This window comes from Dreissena polymorpha, chromosome 1 (assembly GCF_020536995.1).
Source record: "Dreissena polymorpha isolate Duluth1 chromosome 1, UMN_Dpol_1.0, whole genome shotgun sequence".
NCBI lineage: Eukaryota > Metazoa > Mollusca > Bivalvia > Myida > Dreissenidae > Dreissena > Dreissena polymorpha.
In genome coordinates, this window is record NC_068355.1 from 112,395,685 (window position 1) to 112,411,005 (window position 15,321).

At 37.4% G+C, this 15,321-nt stretch overlaps 2 protein-coding genes across 3 annotated transcripts in view; one reads left to right on the forward strand and one right to left on the reverse strand.

Annotated features, from left to right (window-relative positions):
* The window catches only part of LOC127844556 (uncharacterized), an 82,502-nt gene extending 81,113 nt beyond the window's left edge, over positions 1–1,389 (reverse strand). Inside the window, exon 1 of the mRNA XM_052374945.1 lies at positions 1,259–1,389. The gene's annotated coding sequence lies outside the window, so the exon portion shown is untranslated. The remainder of the gene's footprint in view (positions 1–1,258) is intronic.
* Positions 1–5,440, forward strand: part of LOC127844542 (carboxylesterase 5A-like) — a 31,514-nt gene extending 26,074 nt beyond the window's left edge. For both annotated transcript variants that reach the window (XM_052374889.1, XM_052374879.1), the window contains exons 2-3: positions 2,454–4,024; positions 4,191–5,440. In XM_052374889.1, the coding sequence (XP_052230849.1) occupies positions 2,454–4,024; positions 4,191–4,479 (1,860 nt within the window). In that variant the 3' untranslated portion in view covers positions 4,480–5,440. The remainder of the gene's footprint in view (positions 1–2,453; positions 4,025–4,190) is intronic.
* The last annotated feature ends 9,881 nt before the right edge of the window (positions 5,441–15,321 follow it).

The window sequence follows — 15,321 nt, forward strand, 5'->3', positions numbered from 1 at the left end:
TACGATCCTGCCATAAAATATTTTCATATGGTTAGAAAATGTAGAGGATCTTCTTTACAACGGTACCATTATAATATCGGACGAATAATAATGCATTTATAACCATTTATATCGGTTCCGGGTTTTCTTCTCGGCATTTGCGCGTGTAAAAAAAAACGTTAAAACAGGCCGACTTTGTCCGCGATTTGCAGGCCGACTACGACCCTGCCATAAAATATTTTGATATGGTTAGAATCTGTAGAGGATCTTCTTTACAACGGTACCATTATAATTAATATCGGACGAATAATAATGAAGTTATAACCATTTATATCGGTTCCGGGTTTTCTTTTCGGCATTTGCGTGTGTAAAAAAAAAACGTTAAAACAGGCCGACTTTGTCCGCGATTTGCAGGCCGACTACGACCCTGCCATAAAATATTTTGATATGGTTAGAATCTGTAGAGGATCTTCTTTACAACGGTACCATTATAATTAATATCGGACGAATAATAATGAAGTTATAACCATTTATATCGGTTCCGGGTTTTCTTTTCGGCATTTGCGTGTGTAAAAAAAAACGTTAAAACAGGCCGACTTTGTCCGCGATTTACAGGCCGACTACGACCCTGCCATAAAATATTTTGATATGGTTAGAATCTGTAGAGGATCTTCTTTACAACGGTACCATTATAATTAATATCGGACGAATAATAATGAAGTTATAACCATTTATATCGGTTCCGGGTTTTCTTCTCGGCATTTGCGTGTGTAAAAAAAAACGTTAAAACAGGCCGACTTTGTCCGCGATTTGCAGGCCGACTACGACCCTGCCATAAAATATTTTGATATGGTTAGAATCTGTAGAGGATCTTCTTTACAACGGTACCATTATAATTAATATCGGACGAATAATAATGAAGTTATAACCATTTATATCGGTTCCGGGTTTTCTTTTCGGCATTTGCGTGTGTAAAAAAAAACGTTAAAACAGGCCGACTTTGTCCGCGATTTACAGGCCGACTACGACCCTGCCATAAAATATTTTGATATGGTTAGAATCTGTAGAGGATCTTCTTTACAACGGTACCATTATAATTAATATCGGACGAATAATAATGAAGTTATAACCATTTATATCGGTTCCGGGTTTTACCATAAAGATTTCCGGATAGTTCCGGGTTTTATACCTGCCCAAAGTAGCTATGCTTTATACAGTTTATTAAACTTCCAAAACTTAAAAAAAAACATTTAGTTAAGCATTAATTAATTATACCTACCTTAAAAGTGTGTGATCACTTCTTTAGTATCTGAAATGATGTCATGGTGTAATAATCAACAGCATGGCTAACATAAGATACACGTTTTCTAACTATCTGCTTGTCTAAACCAGCTTATTCGTCTTGTTGAAAAGGAATTCGAATACTACCGGTGTTTATCAAAACATTTAACCTGATATGTACATAACCAATGAAATTTTCGATATAAATAGATTCGCCCGTGAATATTACCATATATGGATATGATGTGAACAAAACAAGGTTTTATTGCAATGACCTTTCCGATACGTGTCGAATGTTGACCTTTGTGTGCTACATTATGACCTCAAAAACCTTCCATGTATGTTTTCATTTTAAAGGTTGTGTTCATAGCTTTAGAAAGTGCAGTGTTTTGTTATCAGTAAAGTAGATTTATACAAGCATATTAATTATTTAAACACAGACTGCTAGTAAAACAAATACATTCTTAAAAAACAACATGTGTAATCTTGATAAATTAACAACTTCAAGAGAACTTCTCAAATTAACAACTTCAAGAGAACTTCTCGATCGGAACAATAAATACACAGTAATATTAAATCATATGTCCCTGATTTTACATCAATAGTATTGTATCAGCTCATCATAAATTATGGGACGATTATGAATTAACATCCTGCGCGTGAATATATATATTATATACTGATCATTTCGGTTAACATTTGATTCATATTTCAGTTGTATATGTGTTGTTGTTTTATATATATGATTCATATTTCTGTTGTATATGTGTTGTTGTTTCATATATATATAGAGAGAGAAAACAACAACACATATACAACAGAAATATGAATCAAATGTTAACCGAAATGATCAGTATACATGTATAGTCGATGATCATTGGGGCGAATGAATTTTCGTCAGTGTGAATATTATAAACATTCCACAGGTATAATTATATGACAAATAAAATACACAATGTGCTAAAATATAAAAGTAACGACACACATATGGTGAACTAGTTGAAATGTTAATTATACATACAGTTTTAAAACGAACTGATGACTACAACGTAAGAGTGATTAATATTATCAAGAGAAACTAACACTGTAGAGACTCCCTTTAAAACACTCATTTAAAAAGACTTATTTGACGGTGTCTTTATACAGGTCCTATTTCCGAGGGTATATAAAGGCTAATATTTTGTCCATGCTAGGTATCAGTTGCCAGAATGTGGAAAATTAACGTAAAGACGTCTGTCACAGCGGTGCAAATATTGTTTTGTATTACTTTGGCACATGCCACTGGACCCACTGTCATTTCGCGGCTCGGAGTAATCAATGGAAACACCAGGAACGGAGAATTTAACGGAAAAGTATATGCTGTTAATGAATATTTGGGTATCCCGTATGCCATGCCACCAGTCGGGGACTTACGATTTAAAAGACCGGAACCATTCGGAAATCTGACGTCTCCGTTTAATGCGACTCGTTATGGAAATATGTGTCCTCAGTCGGACTTCTTACAAGTAGGTGTGCGGTCAACAACAGAGGACTGTCTGTTCCTGAACATATTCGTTCCAACTACACCGAAGGACCTCGAGCAAGGGCATGCTGTGATGGTTTTCATTCATGGCGGAGGTTTTACAATGGGTTCCGGTGAACAAACTCCGGGTCATGTCCTTTCTTGGTTCGGCAACGTTATTGTTGTCACTATCAACTATCGCCTCGGGCTGTTCGGGTTTCTAAACATTGGCAACGATGATGCGAAAGGAAACCAAGGCCTTTGGGACCAGCGGTTAGCATTGCAATGGGTCCAAGCTAATATAGGAGAGTTTGGAGGGGATGCGGGGAGAGTTACCATCTTTGGAGAATCCGCTGGGGCAATACAAGTTACTCTCCAGTGCATATATCCGGCAAACAGAGGACTTTTTCAAAACGCTATAGCTGAAAGCGGGACCTTGAATATGAAGTATGGTCTGACAGAGAATACAAAGTACCCTGCACAATTGTTGGCACACAATCTTAATTGTGAATCTGATACAAATGCAGGCATTTTAAAATGTCTTCAAAACGCGTCTTCTGAGAACCTTTTGGAAGAAATTGATAAACTGTCTCTCGATCCTAATAAAGCGGCGCTTCTTAAGTTTGTCCCCACCATTGACGGTCAGTTTTTTCTCCAGGATCCTTTCGACACTTTACGTGAAGCGGCCCACAAGTTGAGGGACGAAGTAAAGTTTTTGAGAGAAATACGACTTATCAATGGAGTGAATGGAATGGAAGGCGGGATGTATCTTATGTTCGTATCTGGTAACTTTACTGGTGATCCCGACCAAATTCGGGTCAGTGGTTCTGAAATGAAAACCACGTGGATTCCAGCATTCCTAGGTCAAGAAATGCCTGGAAAAGAGATCCATGAATCAGTAAAACAACTTGTTGCCTACGAGTATACAAACTGGGGAGACTATGAGGATGCCAGGGAAATGTTTGTGAAATACACAGGGGACCTTCATTTCAATGTTCCTGCTGTTATGTTCAGTAAGGTACATGCAAACGATTCCAATGCCAAGAGCTGGTTTTACAGGTTTGAACCGAGGCTAGAACGTCACTCAATTGCGACACCCACGTGGTTACAGAAGGCTAACCATGGTGATGAGCTTGGGCCTGTTTTCGGATACTCATTTGATTACGAGAAATATGCCAATATTAAAAATTACACTCCACCTAATTGGGAATATGGCCTGTCGGAGCGCATAATGAGATATTGGACAAACTTTGCTAAATTTGGGTAGGTAGAACTTTTTTTAATTTACTTTTTTAATCAATTTCCTTTCTGTTATGTTTTTGTGCGGCCTCAATATACTGTACATTGTACAATGAATATACACATGGCCATATACATTGTAGATGTGCGTCTTTTTCAATAATTTATCTCCAGCTTTCGAAACTTTCAGAGATCCGAACGGCAACGGTTCGGTTTTCTGGCCTCAGTACGACCCAGACAAGCAGCAGAACATCTTCATAGATCGTCAAGACAGCATCGGTCACTATCTGTATGCAAAGGAAGTCGCTTTCTGGAGCGAGTTGTTGCCATCAGTCATGGACGACATTGGGCGAGGACACGCGCACGCTTATAAGTCAGAAGGTCCTCAGAAAGCGAACGCCGCTTGCGACACACGCGTACCACGCTGGTTAAGTGTCCTTGGCTTTTGGACATTGATGTCGTTCGCTATGAAGCATTAATGAAAGCAACCATTCCCTTGTTATGATTGTCCAAACATTTTGTCTTACAAAAACTTCAGACTGATTTTCTTTTACTGTATGCTATTAAGATTTTATAACTTTAATTATTTATAATCCTTCTTTTTTGCATAACATGTTTGAAGTATGTGATGAGTGTTTCTTTTTACATGAACTCTATTGGTCTGTGTATCATACCCATTTACAACGTAAGTTTCGCTTCCTTAGTAGGCAAGGTTACGACAAAACACTTATAATGGCTGTAGTCTATATTCTATATACTATACAAATTATCAAGCAAATCTGTTGTAAATGACCACCGATGAGTACAAACACATGTACTTCAATATTTCATAACAGTTAATTTGTATTGAACTTTTAAATCGTTTAATATCTGTGCATAGATGGTAGTAAATGCGTTCATAAAATAACATTTATTTATGTTATTTTTCACTAATATGAGACTGTAATTTTTAGTAGTTGCATGTTGTTCATATTACCGTTTTTACACATTTGAAAATGTCAATATGAGCAATCAAATTACAAATGTTACTAGAAAAGCAGTACACATCAGGAATCGCACTTCACAAAAAATACATTAATCTTACCTACTTTGGTATGATATATTAAAATATAGACAGTATTTGCAAAACATTAACCAAATTCTTGTGATAAGCTTCAAAGGATTTACCAGAAATATGCTAGTTATTGTAAAAATTCATGTAATTTAAAGCTGTGGCAAGAATTGTTATTTTGATACCCCTATTACTTATTAGTTTAATACCTTCGCATCATATTTTTGTTTGGCGTTATACTATGTATTTTATGCTGAGCGAGTTGGAATGTAACTTATCCTTTAAAACATATATTATAAAGCATGTTTAAGAAAACAGTTATTCTGCGTTTTTTTATAAATATTATTTGTGACATTACTGTATAAACGTAATAAAAGCTCTGAAGGCACTGCAGTTGTTCGCTCTAAGAATGTATTTAATATTACAGTCACAGAACATGAAGTCCTACTTTTTAACGTAAGCATATCGAAAAACAACGAAAAAAAACGCCAATATTGTACTATAATTGTGCAAAAACATCAAGGAGGAAAATGATTTTGATTTAATATCTATCATAATTTTATACAGGATTCACTCCACTTATGATAACAAAGATGAAGATAAGTATAAACAATACAGACGGCTATTCGACTTATATCTAGGTTGGCGCTAGGTCAAAAAGTAGTTGCCAAGTTTCATAATTACGATGACGACCCACATCATAATCAAATTTGCTCTATACATGTGTGCACCAGTCGCCGTGTGTGAATCTAACCAAAAATGAACCGCAACATAGTTTAAATAATAAATGTATTGGCATCAACAAGCATTGTATTAAATTCTCAAGCATGTCACATGTACATCTATATTTTACGAACGTGCGTTGATATATATATATCTACTGCAATCAATGAAACATATTGGATTTCGTGTCAAATATGATTCACGTCATCATGGAAAATTGCGCATGGTGTTGTTAAAGCGGCCTTTTCACGTTTTAGTAAATTGAGAAAATAAAAAAAAGGTTCCAGATTTGCAAATTTTCGTTGTAGTTATGATCTTTTTAAGGAAACAGTAATACTGAACATTTAAAATGCTCTAAAATATCCATTATATGCATCTTTTGAAAAATTAAATATCTGAAAATTATTAAGTGTTGCAGCGCGAAACGATTAAATAATTTTGATAGTTCTGTTCTTGTCGTTATAATTTGCGATACTACGAAGATTGCTTATATAAGGTATAAAATAACATATTGTATCAGCACGGATGGCCGAGTGGTCTAAGTAAAAGACTTTTACTTCAGGGGTCAGTGATTCGAGCCCAGTTGAGGGTTATCTTTTTTCTTTCTTTAATTTTATTCTTGTTTGTGTTTTTTTCATCAAGCTTTTTAGATCCAATGTTTACATTTATAAATATAACGCATTTAATGACAAACTTCAATACATGCCAAAATCTGCGAAAACGTCACTTTTCGAACGACTATTCGACAGCGTGAAATTGTGAAATATTTTACAGGGAAGTCAGGCCACTCAATCTCGCATTACATGTTCAATTTATGTTCTTAAAAGGTCTAAACATTCTTTGTACAATGTACACTGTAAAAAATGATGCTTGGTTATTCTGATTTTAATTCTAGTGGTATTCGTTCATATTTGTTTACGTCATGAAAGTGTTATCAGGCATACATAGGTTAAATGTTTCACATACCATAGGCGTTGTTTGTATGTTTTAACAAGCCATGGTCGTCAACTTGCTGAACACACTGTAAAGGTTAAGGCTATTGGGATTTAACAGAAGCTTAAAATGTATTTAAGTATTTAAAGGGACCTTTCCACAGATTGACGGGATGACAACTTTCCAAACTTTTGATATTTCCAAGTTAACAAACTGCATAGACAATGTAAAATTATAATAAGTTTAACAGAGGTATACTATAAATATAGGATGCAAACAATTTGTGATAGAAATAAATAATATAAAAAAAATGAAGCGTTCATAACACTAAAATATGTAATATTTTGAGATTTTTTTGTTTTGGCTTCAATTGCTGAAAACACGCGCCAGATGTTCGTTGACTTTCAGTTTTGTTTGACTATTGGCTCTTTATTATATGTCCTGTCTTTTTTAAGTTTATGTGCTTCAAACTGTTAAATTATAATTTTGACTGACAAACCTTACATCTATTTTTTTTATAAAATATGTGACCAGTTCTTTTTATGAAAATGTATGATTGCATCCATATAACTCTAAAAGCCACTGCCCACGCGCGTCTGCCAACGCGCGTCTGCCCTCACACCTTTGCCCTCGCGCCTCAGCTCACGCGCCTCTGCCCTCGCGCCTCTGCCCACGCGCGTCTTCCCTCACACCTTTGCCCTCGCGCCTCTGCCCACGCGCCTCTGCCCTCGCGCGTCTGCCCTCACACCTTTGTCCTCGCGCCTCTGCCCTCGCGACTCTGCCCACGCGCCTCTGCCCACGCGCGTCTGTCCGCACACCTCTGCCCACGCGCGCCTGCCCACGCGCGTCTACCCTCACACCTTTGCCCTCGCACCTTTGCGCACGCACCTCTGCCCTCGCGCCTCTGCCCATGCGCGACTGCCCTCACACTTTTGCCCTCGCGCCTCTGCCCACGCGCATCTGCCCTCGCGCGTCTGCCCTCACACCTTTGCCCTCGCGCCTCTGCCCACGCGCCTCTGCCCACGCGCGTCTGCCCTCACACCTTTGCCCTCGCGCCTCTTCCATCGCGCCGCTGCCCTCGCGCCTCTGTCCACGCGCGTCTGCCCTCACACCTTTGCCCTCGCGCCTCTGCCCACGCGCCTCTGCCCGCACACCTCTGCCCTCGAACCTCTGCCCTCACATCTTTGCCCTCACACCTTTGCCCTCATACCTTTGCCCTCGCGCCTCTGCACAAGCGCCTCTGCCCTCGCGCCTATTTTGTTTGAAAAGATAAAAATAATGGTCATATATTGTTTATATTAAGAACCTGTTTTGCACTTAAAACAAATAGTTATGTGTTTAAACTCCCTTAAAAGATATGATCCGCGGTCTGTGTATAGGGGTCTTTATGCATGTGCGTAAAGTGTCGTCCCAGATTATCCTGTGCAGTCCGCACAGGCTAATCAGGAACGACACTTTCCTCTTTTATGATATTTCTGTTTTAAAAAAGTCTTTACTTAGCAAAACATCCAGTTAAGGCCGGGCTGCACAGGCTAATGTGGGACGACACTTTACGCACATGCATTAAACTCCCTTTTTGCAAAGCAGGCCCATATATGTGTATGTGTTAATGTAATCAAACAAGAGTGCCAACTTGTCGCACAAGATGAATCTATAGCTATCGAATTGAAGCGTGACGTTACCTCATGGCCAAGAAATACAACTCGTCCATATATGAATTTAACTCGTGCCATAATGTTGTCCCTTTTTATAAAGTATGTGTCTACAGACTTTTTGAACATTTTAATTAATGGTGTAAAATTTGCATGATTTACTCATGATTCTTTTCCACTTGGACCGTGCTCTGTGAACAGGGGGTTTAATGCCTGTGCGTAAAGTGTCGTTCCAGATTAGCCTGTGCAGTCCGCGAATTACACAGGCTAATCTGGGACGACACTTTCCGCAGATGCATTATTCCCCCTTTTCACAATGCATCACTTATTTCTATTCTTACCAATAACCCCAATTAAACGTATCTGTTGGAATTAATAGGCATATATCGTTTCTTGTACTGTCATCATCGAACTTGAATTACGCAATTGATGTCCAGTACTCGTATGTTTCTTAAAGGTTCTTTATCTCTGTAAAGAAGTATTTGCAAAATTTTTGGAAATATCTTAAAATAATACTATCAATACGTATTTTTTTACTTCGTGGGTCGTTTTAAGTTTACCGGGCAAAATATGCACCGATAAATAAAGGACGACACTTTCCGCTTGCATGAAACTAATCGTTTAAAGCAAATATCTTCTAAGTGAAATTTTAGATACGTGGACTTCACATGCTAAATTGAGACGACACTTTACGAACACGCATGTACCCATGCTTCCCAGAATGAGGCTTACCGGTATGTTTGTTATGAGTCGCGTTCTGCGACAACTGGCCATAGTGCATGTGCGTAAAGTGTCGTCCCAGATTAGCCTGTGCAGTCCGCACAGGATAATCAGGGACGACACTTTCCGCCTAAACTTGATTTTCGGTAAGGAGGGACTTCCTTGAAACTAAAAAATACCATAAAAGCGAAAAGTGTCGTCCCTGATTAGCCTGTGCGGACTGCACAGGCTAATCAGGGAGGACACTTTATGCAGATGCATTAAGCCCAGTTTTCTCAGAACGCGGCTCTTATGTAGTTTCGGATTTAATGAAACAACTTTCTTTGACGAGGCGGCTAAACTATTCTGTAAGAAACCCGTTTAGTTTTGAAGTAAAGGGCGATTAAATTCATTTGATCGTACATGTATCGTATTAAACACGCTTAATTATTCTTCTTTCAATTCGCAGCTCACGACAAATTTCAAGTAAATATTCACTAACATACGTTTTGCAACTTTGATGTACTATGTAATGGTTTATTTAACTCTGACTGCACTCTATCTTTTTTTCCAACTACATCGGAGCTGTGATTAGTAAGATGATGACAAATTATATGTAATTTTATTTGGGCCACGTACTGGAATAACTAGACAAGTGCTTCAAGTTATATCCCAGGTTGGCCTGTAGAAATCGCACAGGCTAATCAGCGACAAACATGTACGTCGACGTACAAATTGTACTTCGGGGTACAAATATATACTTCGAAGTGTATTTCGTATTTGTACTTCTTGGAAGTACAATTTTTTTACTTAGAAGTACATGTACAATGTGTACTTCGAAGTACAAATTTATGTTTACCTAGAAGGCTACATAGACTTTCGACCCAATGGTACGCCATATGATTGGCTTGTGAACTCAACGCAGCCCCCCCCCCCCCCCCCTCCCATATAAATGCCGACCTTATTGTGTAAATCAAAGCATGCAAATAAATAATTAATATGCATGTGCAGTTGAGTGCTTTAAATGCATTTGTATGTTGCGTCGTTAGCGTAAAAAAACGAATCGTGCGAGTTTGAGTGTGGGCTTGTTATGTATTACCAGAGTGAGGATGAATGCGGTATACTATAAATACCCATATGAAAAATTAATAGCGACACCGTTATCAAACCAAAAAGATCCTTATACGTTCATTCGGTGTACATAATAATAACAAATACGGCATGAAAAACGCAATATGTATATTCATTTGATAAAAAATAATTGTGTTAAAATAAATGTGTGTTCTATAAAACATATGTGTTATGTTAACCCAACATTTTTAAGCTAAAAACTACACACACACCGTTGAAAATATGTCAATGGTTTTAAAAACTTAATGCGTTGGCTATATTTAGTTTAACCCATTTATGCCAAGCGTCTAGAAAAAGACATTGGCAAACAGCGTAGACCCAGATGAGACGCCGCATGATGCGTAAGAAATATTCTAAATATAGAAATAAATATACTAGACATCCCTAATTTTGGAAATAAATTGATCCAATGTAGAAGGATGGGAGAGTCCACTAGGCATAAATGGGTTAATTGGATACTATACAGAACCTGCAACGGCCCAATGACCAGTTGGGACAAATGGCAGCTTCCATGGAATTGCATAGCTACACTCAGTCCGTCTAATCTAGAGGTGATTTATATGCAACGTCACACAAATTAATACTCACGATTTGTTTTCGGGACGGTATCAATTACTGCAAATCCCGAAGGCTTTTCTTGCCAAATACGTGACATCTTTTCTTTGAGGTAATGTAGATAAGTGGATGTTTACTACATTTCAAAAAATGCATATCTAATAAGTGCACGGATCAAACAGTGGGTTACAAACTCTCAAGAACTCTATAATTCAGATATCAATACTCTATTTGCCCCCATGATTAAACAGACCAGGTTGTCGGAGATGGCACATCTTTCAGCTTAGTTGCTCAGTTTGTTCGCATCTCACCTTCGAACAGCAAGATGAGGTGTACCGGTGCGGTATTATGGATGTTCTTGGTGCTCTCGGCTGCGGGTTCCACCCTGGAGCTCGGAATCGAACCAAGGTACGCTTCGAAGTTCCAGTACGATCAACAGTTACTGGAGAAGATGATTCGGAAGGAGGTAGAAATGGAAAAGTGGGAGGTGATAAATGAAAAACTCGGTCTTATAACACGCGTTAAAGAACGGGTTGACCAACTGATGGAATCGGACAAGTTGGAGAAACGGATTAGCGAGGTACTGGGAAATATAACGCGACTACAAGAACAGGTGAACCATCTGTCTGAATAGTTTTCCATGATTATCGCAAACCTAACAGACTTGAAATCCAGTTCCGACACTCGACTGCAACAGTTCAACGAGTATTTCAAATCAGGTTAGTGTTGTTAAAGGGGCCTTTTCACAGATTTTGTTATGTATTGAAGTTTGTCATTAAATGCTTGATATTGATAAATGCAAATATTAAATATAAAACGCTCCAATAAAAAAGAAAGAATAAAATTTAAAAAAAGAAAAAAAGTAACCCTCAACTGGGCTCGAACCGCTGACCGCTGGAGTCCTGGAGTAAAAGTCTACCGCATTAGACCATTCGGCGATCCTTTCTCATACAATGACTGCTGTATTTTATACTTTTTATAAGCAATCCTCGTAGTATCACAAAATATAACGACAACAACAGAACTTTCCAAATTATTCAATTGTTTCGCGTTGCACCGCTTTATAAGATTTAGGTTTTTAAATCGTCTAAAGATGCATATCATGGATATTTTAGAGCAAGATAAAAGTTCAGTAGTACTGTTTTCTCACAAATGTTATTACTAAAACGAAAATTTGCGAATCTGAAACAACTTGTTTTAATTGTGTCAATTTACCAAAACGTGAAAAGGCCCTTTTAAAACTATAGGATAATAAAACGCAAATCAAACAGTAATGCATCGACAACGTGTTTACTTTCCTAGACATTCCAGATCCAGTTACTGATACAAAACCCGCGTTTTTATTTTTATGTGTCACAGTATATTCCATGTGGATTTCCGGCTACAATATCCAAACATTTACGAGCGAACGCGAGAGTGGCTTTGGTCAGCTTCGGAAGCACGACGTAGGTCTCACGGATTCGTCTTTTTCCGAGGCTGTCCGAAGCCAGTCTCGCTTTCGCTCGTAAATATCCCGATATCGTGGCGGGAAATAAACATCGAATAATTATACTGTCGCACAAGAAATAAAAACGAGCATTTTGTAACTTGTTGAATTTATGTTACCAGACCACATATAGCGTTGAAATTTTGGTTATTGCTATAAGGAACACTGTTTTTATGGGTTAACTTTATTTTACGAAATATTTTAAAAAAATATTCGTTAATTTTGAGCATGTATGTTACTTTATAATACCCATCGTAATTTCTACATTGGTGAGAAAAAACGGTACAAGCGCTTTACTATTTTACAGAGTTGGAATGATGATTATCCGTTAATAAACACATATGAGCCTTGTTCTGAGAAAACTGGGCTTAATGCATGTGCGTAAAGTGTCGTCTCAGATTAGCCTGTGCAGTCCGCACAGGCTGATCAGGGACGAGACGTTCCGCTTAAACTAGATTTTCGGTAAAATGGACTTCCTTTAAACGAAAAATACAATTAAAGCGGAAAGTGTTGTCCCTGATTAGCCTGTGCGGACTGCACAGGCCAATATGGGACGACACTTTAAGCACATGCATTATGCCCAGTTTTATCAGAACAAGACACATATGTTAAACATTTTTCTTAGTCAAGCGAGTTATTTCGTTTGCTTTAACACAATGAATACATTCGTTTTTGAAGGTATGCCAATCATTTTAAAAATCGTCATTTTATCGAACTGTCCTTAAAAAAATGAACACTGTGCAGCAGGCTAAGTAAAACCTTTTTAGTATTTTAGAGCACAATAAAATATTTATGATATATAGAAAAACCTATTATGAAGTTTTTTTATTTTATTCCAGTGCTTGTTGCAAATTAGTAATAATAAGAAGGCATTAACTTACTTTCACCGGTACACTTAACACTGCAATGCATCCGGTTTTCAGAGATCTTATGTGCTTAGGGGGCAGGGGATATATTTTTGACCAAATTTCGAGTTCCGAAAGGCCGCAAACAGTCAAATCCATTGCATCAAAACAGAAAGTGACACAAGAAAGCCTTTTTGTGTCAGTGTCATAGCATAGGCAATATACATTGAAAATACAACCAAAGACAAGGCTGGCTTCTTCACTTGTGAAACTATGGCCCTTGATCTTTCCCCCCACCCACCTCATTTTTAATGAAAAATTGAGAAATTTGACCCATTTCATGGCATGCACAGAACATTCAAACAGAATGCAATCCTAGTTTTGGCTACATTACTCACTAATTTCATCCCTGTGCTTTGTTTATTTGCATAGAAAAGTGTCTCCCATACGTTTAGATTTTTCACAATTTACCTTCAAAATTTTGTTCTGTTTCTGCAGCGTGAAATATTGACTTCCGACAAAAGTGAAAACCTCCTTTTTGAAGATTCAAAATTTCCTTGCTAGGGAGCTGTGGCTAGTTGTAATGTTTTTTTCCAAAATTTTGAGACATTCTTTCTACAACCTAACACAAGAAATACATCTTATAAATACCTAATTGATTTTTAAAGACCATAGGTAACACCTACCCTAAAGATATGTAATTTTCATGGACCCCCCCTTTCACTGATATATCCCCTGCCACCTTAAGTTTTTTAATATATGCATAATAAAACAAAAAGCTTTTGTTATATTAAAATATAATGTTTAATGAATTAAATGCAACATTTCTGAACTGTATCCTGGGTTTTGTTTGTATTTCATAGTAATTCCAAAAATTAACACAATTCAAGGGAAACAACCAGAACAGAAATAATCAAAAAAATAGTGTTCCTATTCACAACATTTGACTCTATTTAGTAGAGAAGCACACAAGTTATATGTCAAATGTTTAAAATGAGTATTGACACTTTCAATCAGTCTTACAGATGTATATTCCCATATGATTACATAATACATGCACCAAATATTGATATTCATTCATTAAAATACCATTCAAAATTAGATCACTCCATAAGAAATCACAGCACAGTTATAAAAACAATCACGCTAGGAAAAACAAAGGTGTACTTTTCAAAAAAGGAGTATTTCCAAACTATAAAGTTTCTGCAGGCATGTGCCCTGTGTAGAGAAACAAGTTCAAGATTCTATTCCGTTGAATTCAGACCCTGACCTGGAAAGTGTAGTGCGATTGGGTGATTCTGTGGCTAACGATGTCTTGAATGCGTGTAATCGTTCTCGGGGTCCACTCGTTCTCCCTATTAAACTGCCACCACATCAAACAGTACCACAGTCTGAAAATCAAAGTGCTACAATTGGAAACAGTGGGCAAATATATCTGACTATGAGAACATCATTGTAAACAAGACACAGCTTGGAAACATTTTCAAGTGCATAAGGAACCTTCATGAGCACATATTTTCCTTTTGTTAATGCTTTGAGGCCCATAACTTAAGTGCTTGATGTTGACACAAAGTTTACTGTGGCATAAATGTGACACATGCATTTTTGATGACATGGCATGTTTATTTTCAAGATAATATAGTGCATGGTGAGCTTTAAGCCTTAGCCTTTTGCCACGGAAACTACACCGCAGAACACCATAGACACTTGGGAGTTTCCCCCCCCCCTTCCAGATGTGGCATTCACTTATCATTTCGTATTTATTATCAAATAAATGCTTCAATCTTAGTCTTTCTTCATCGGTTAGGTGTCACATGAAGAAATATGTTGCCATAATGACTTCAAATAAGAAGAAAAAAAGAATTTATGTTTGCGGCATGTTACAAACCACTATTTTGCATAATTTTCCTATTTTTACCAACTTTTTCTACAAAACTGCAGACTTATCTTGCTTATTTAAGTATTCAAGCTCAGAAAATGTGCAAATGTAGATGCTATTACACAAATATGAGTTTAAACATTGTTTTCCAGTGCGAAACCAGCACACGTGAAATTTTCCTAAAATTAGCAATGGTTTTAACATTATTACCTCCCTTTGTTTTCCATAATCTCAACCATAGCGGTTAAAGGTATATGCAAAATTATGTTCGATTTGTTACCGCAACACATTTGTGGAATACATGTATCAATTTTCGTATGATATACACAATTTTAAAATTTTGCGTTTTGCTATTAAGGGGGCAGGG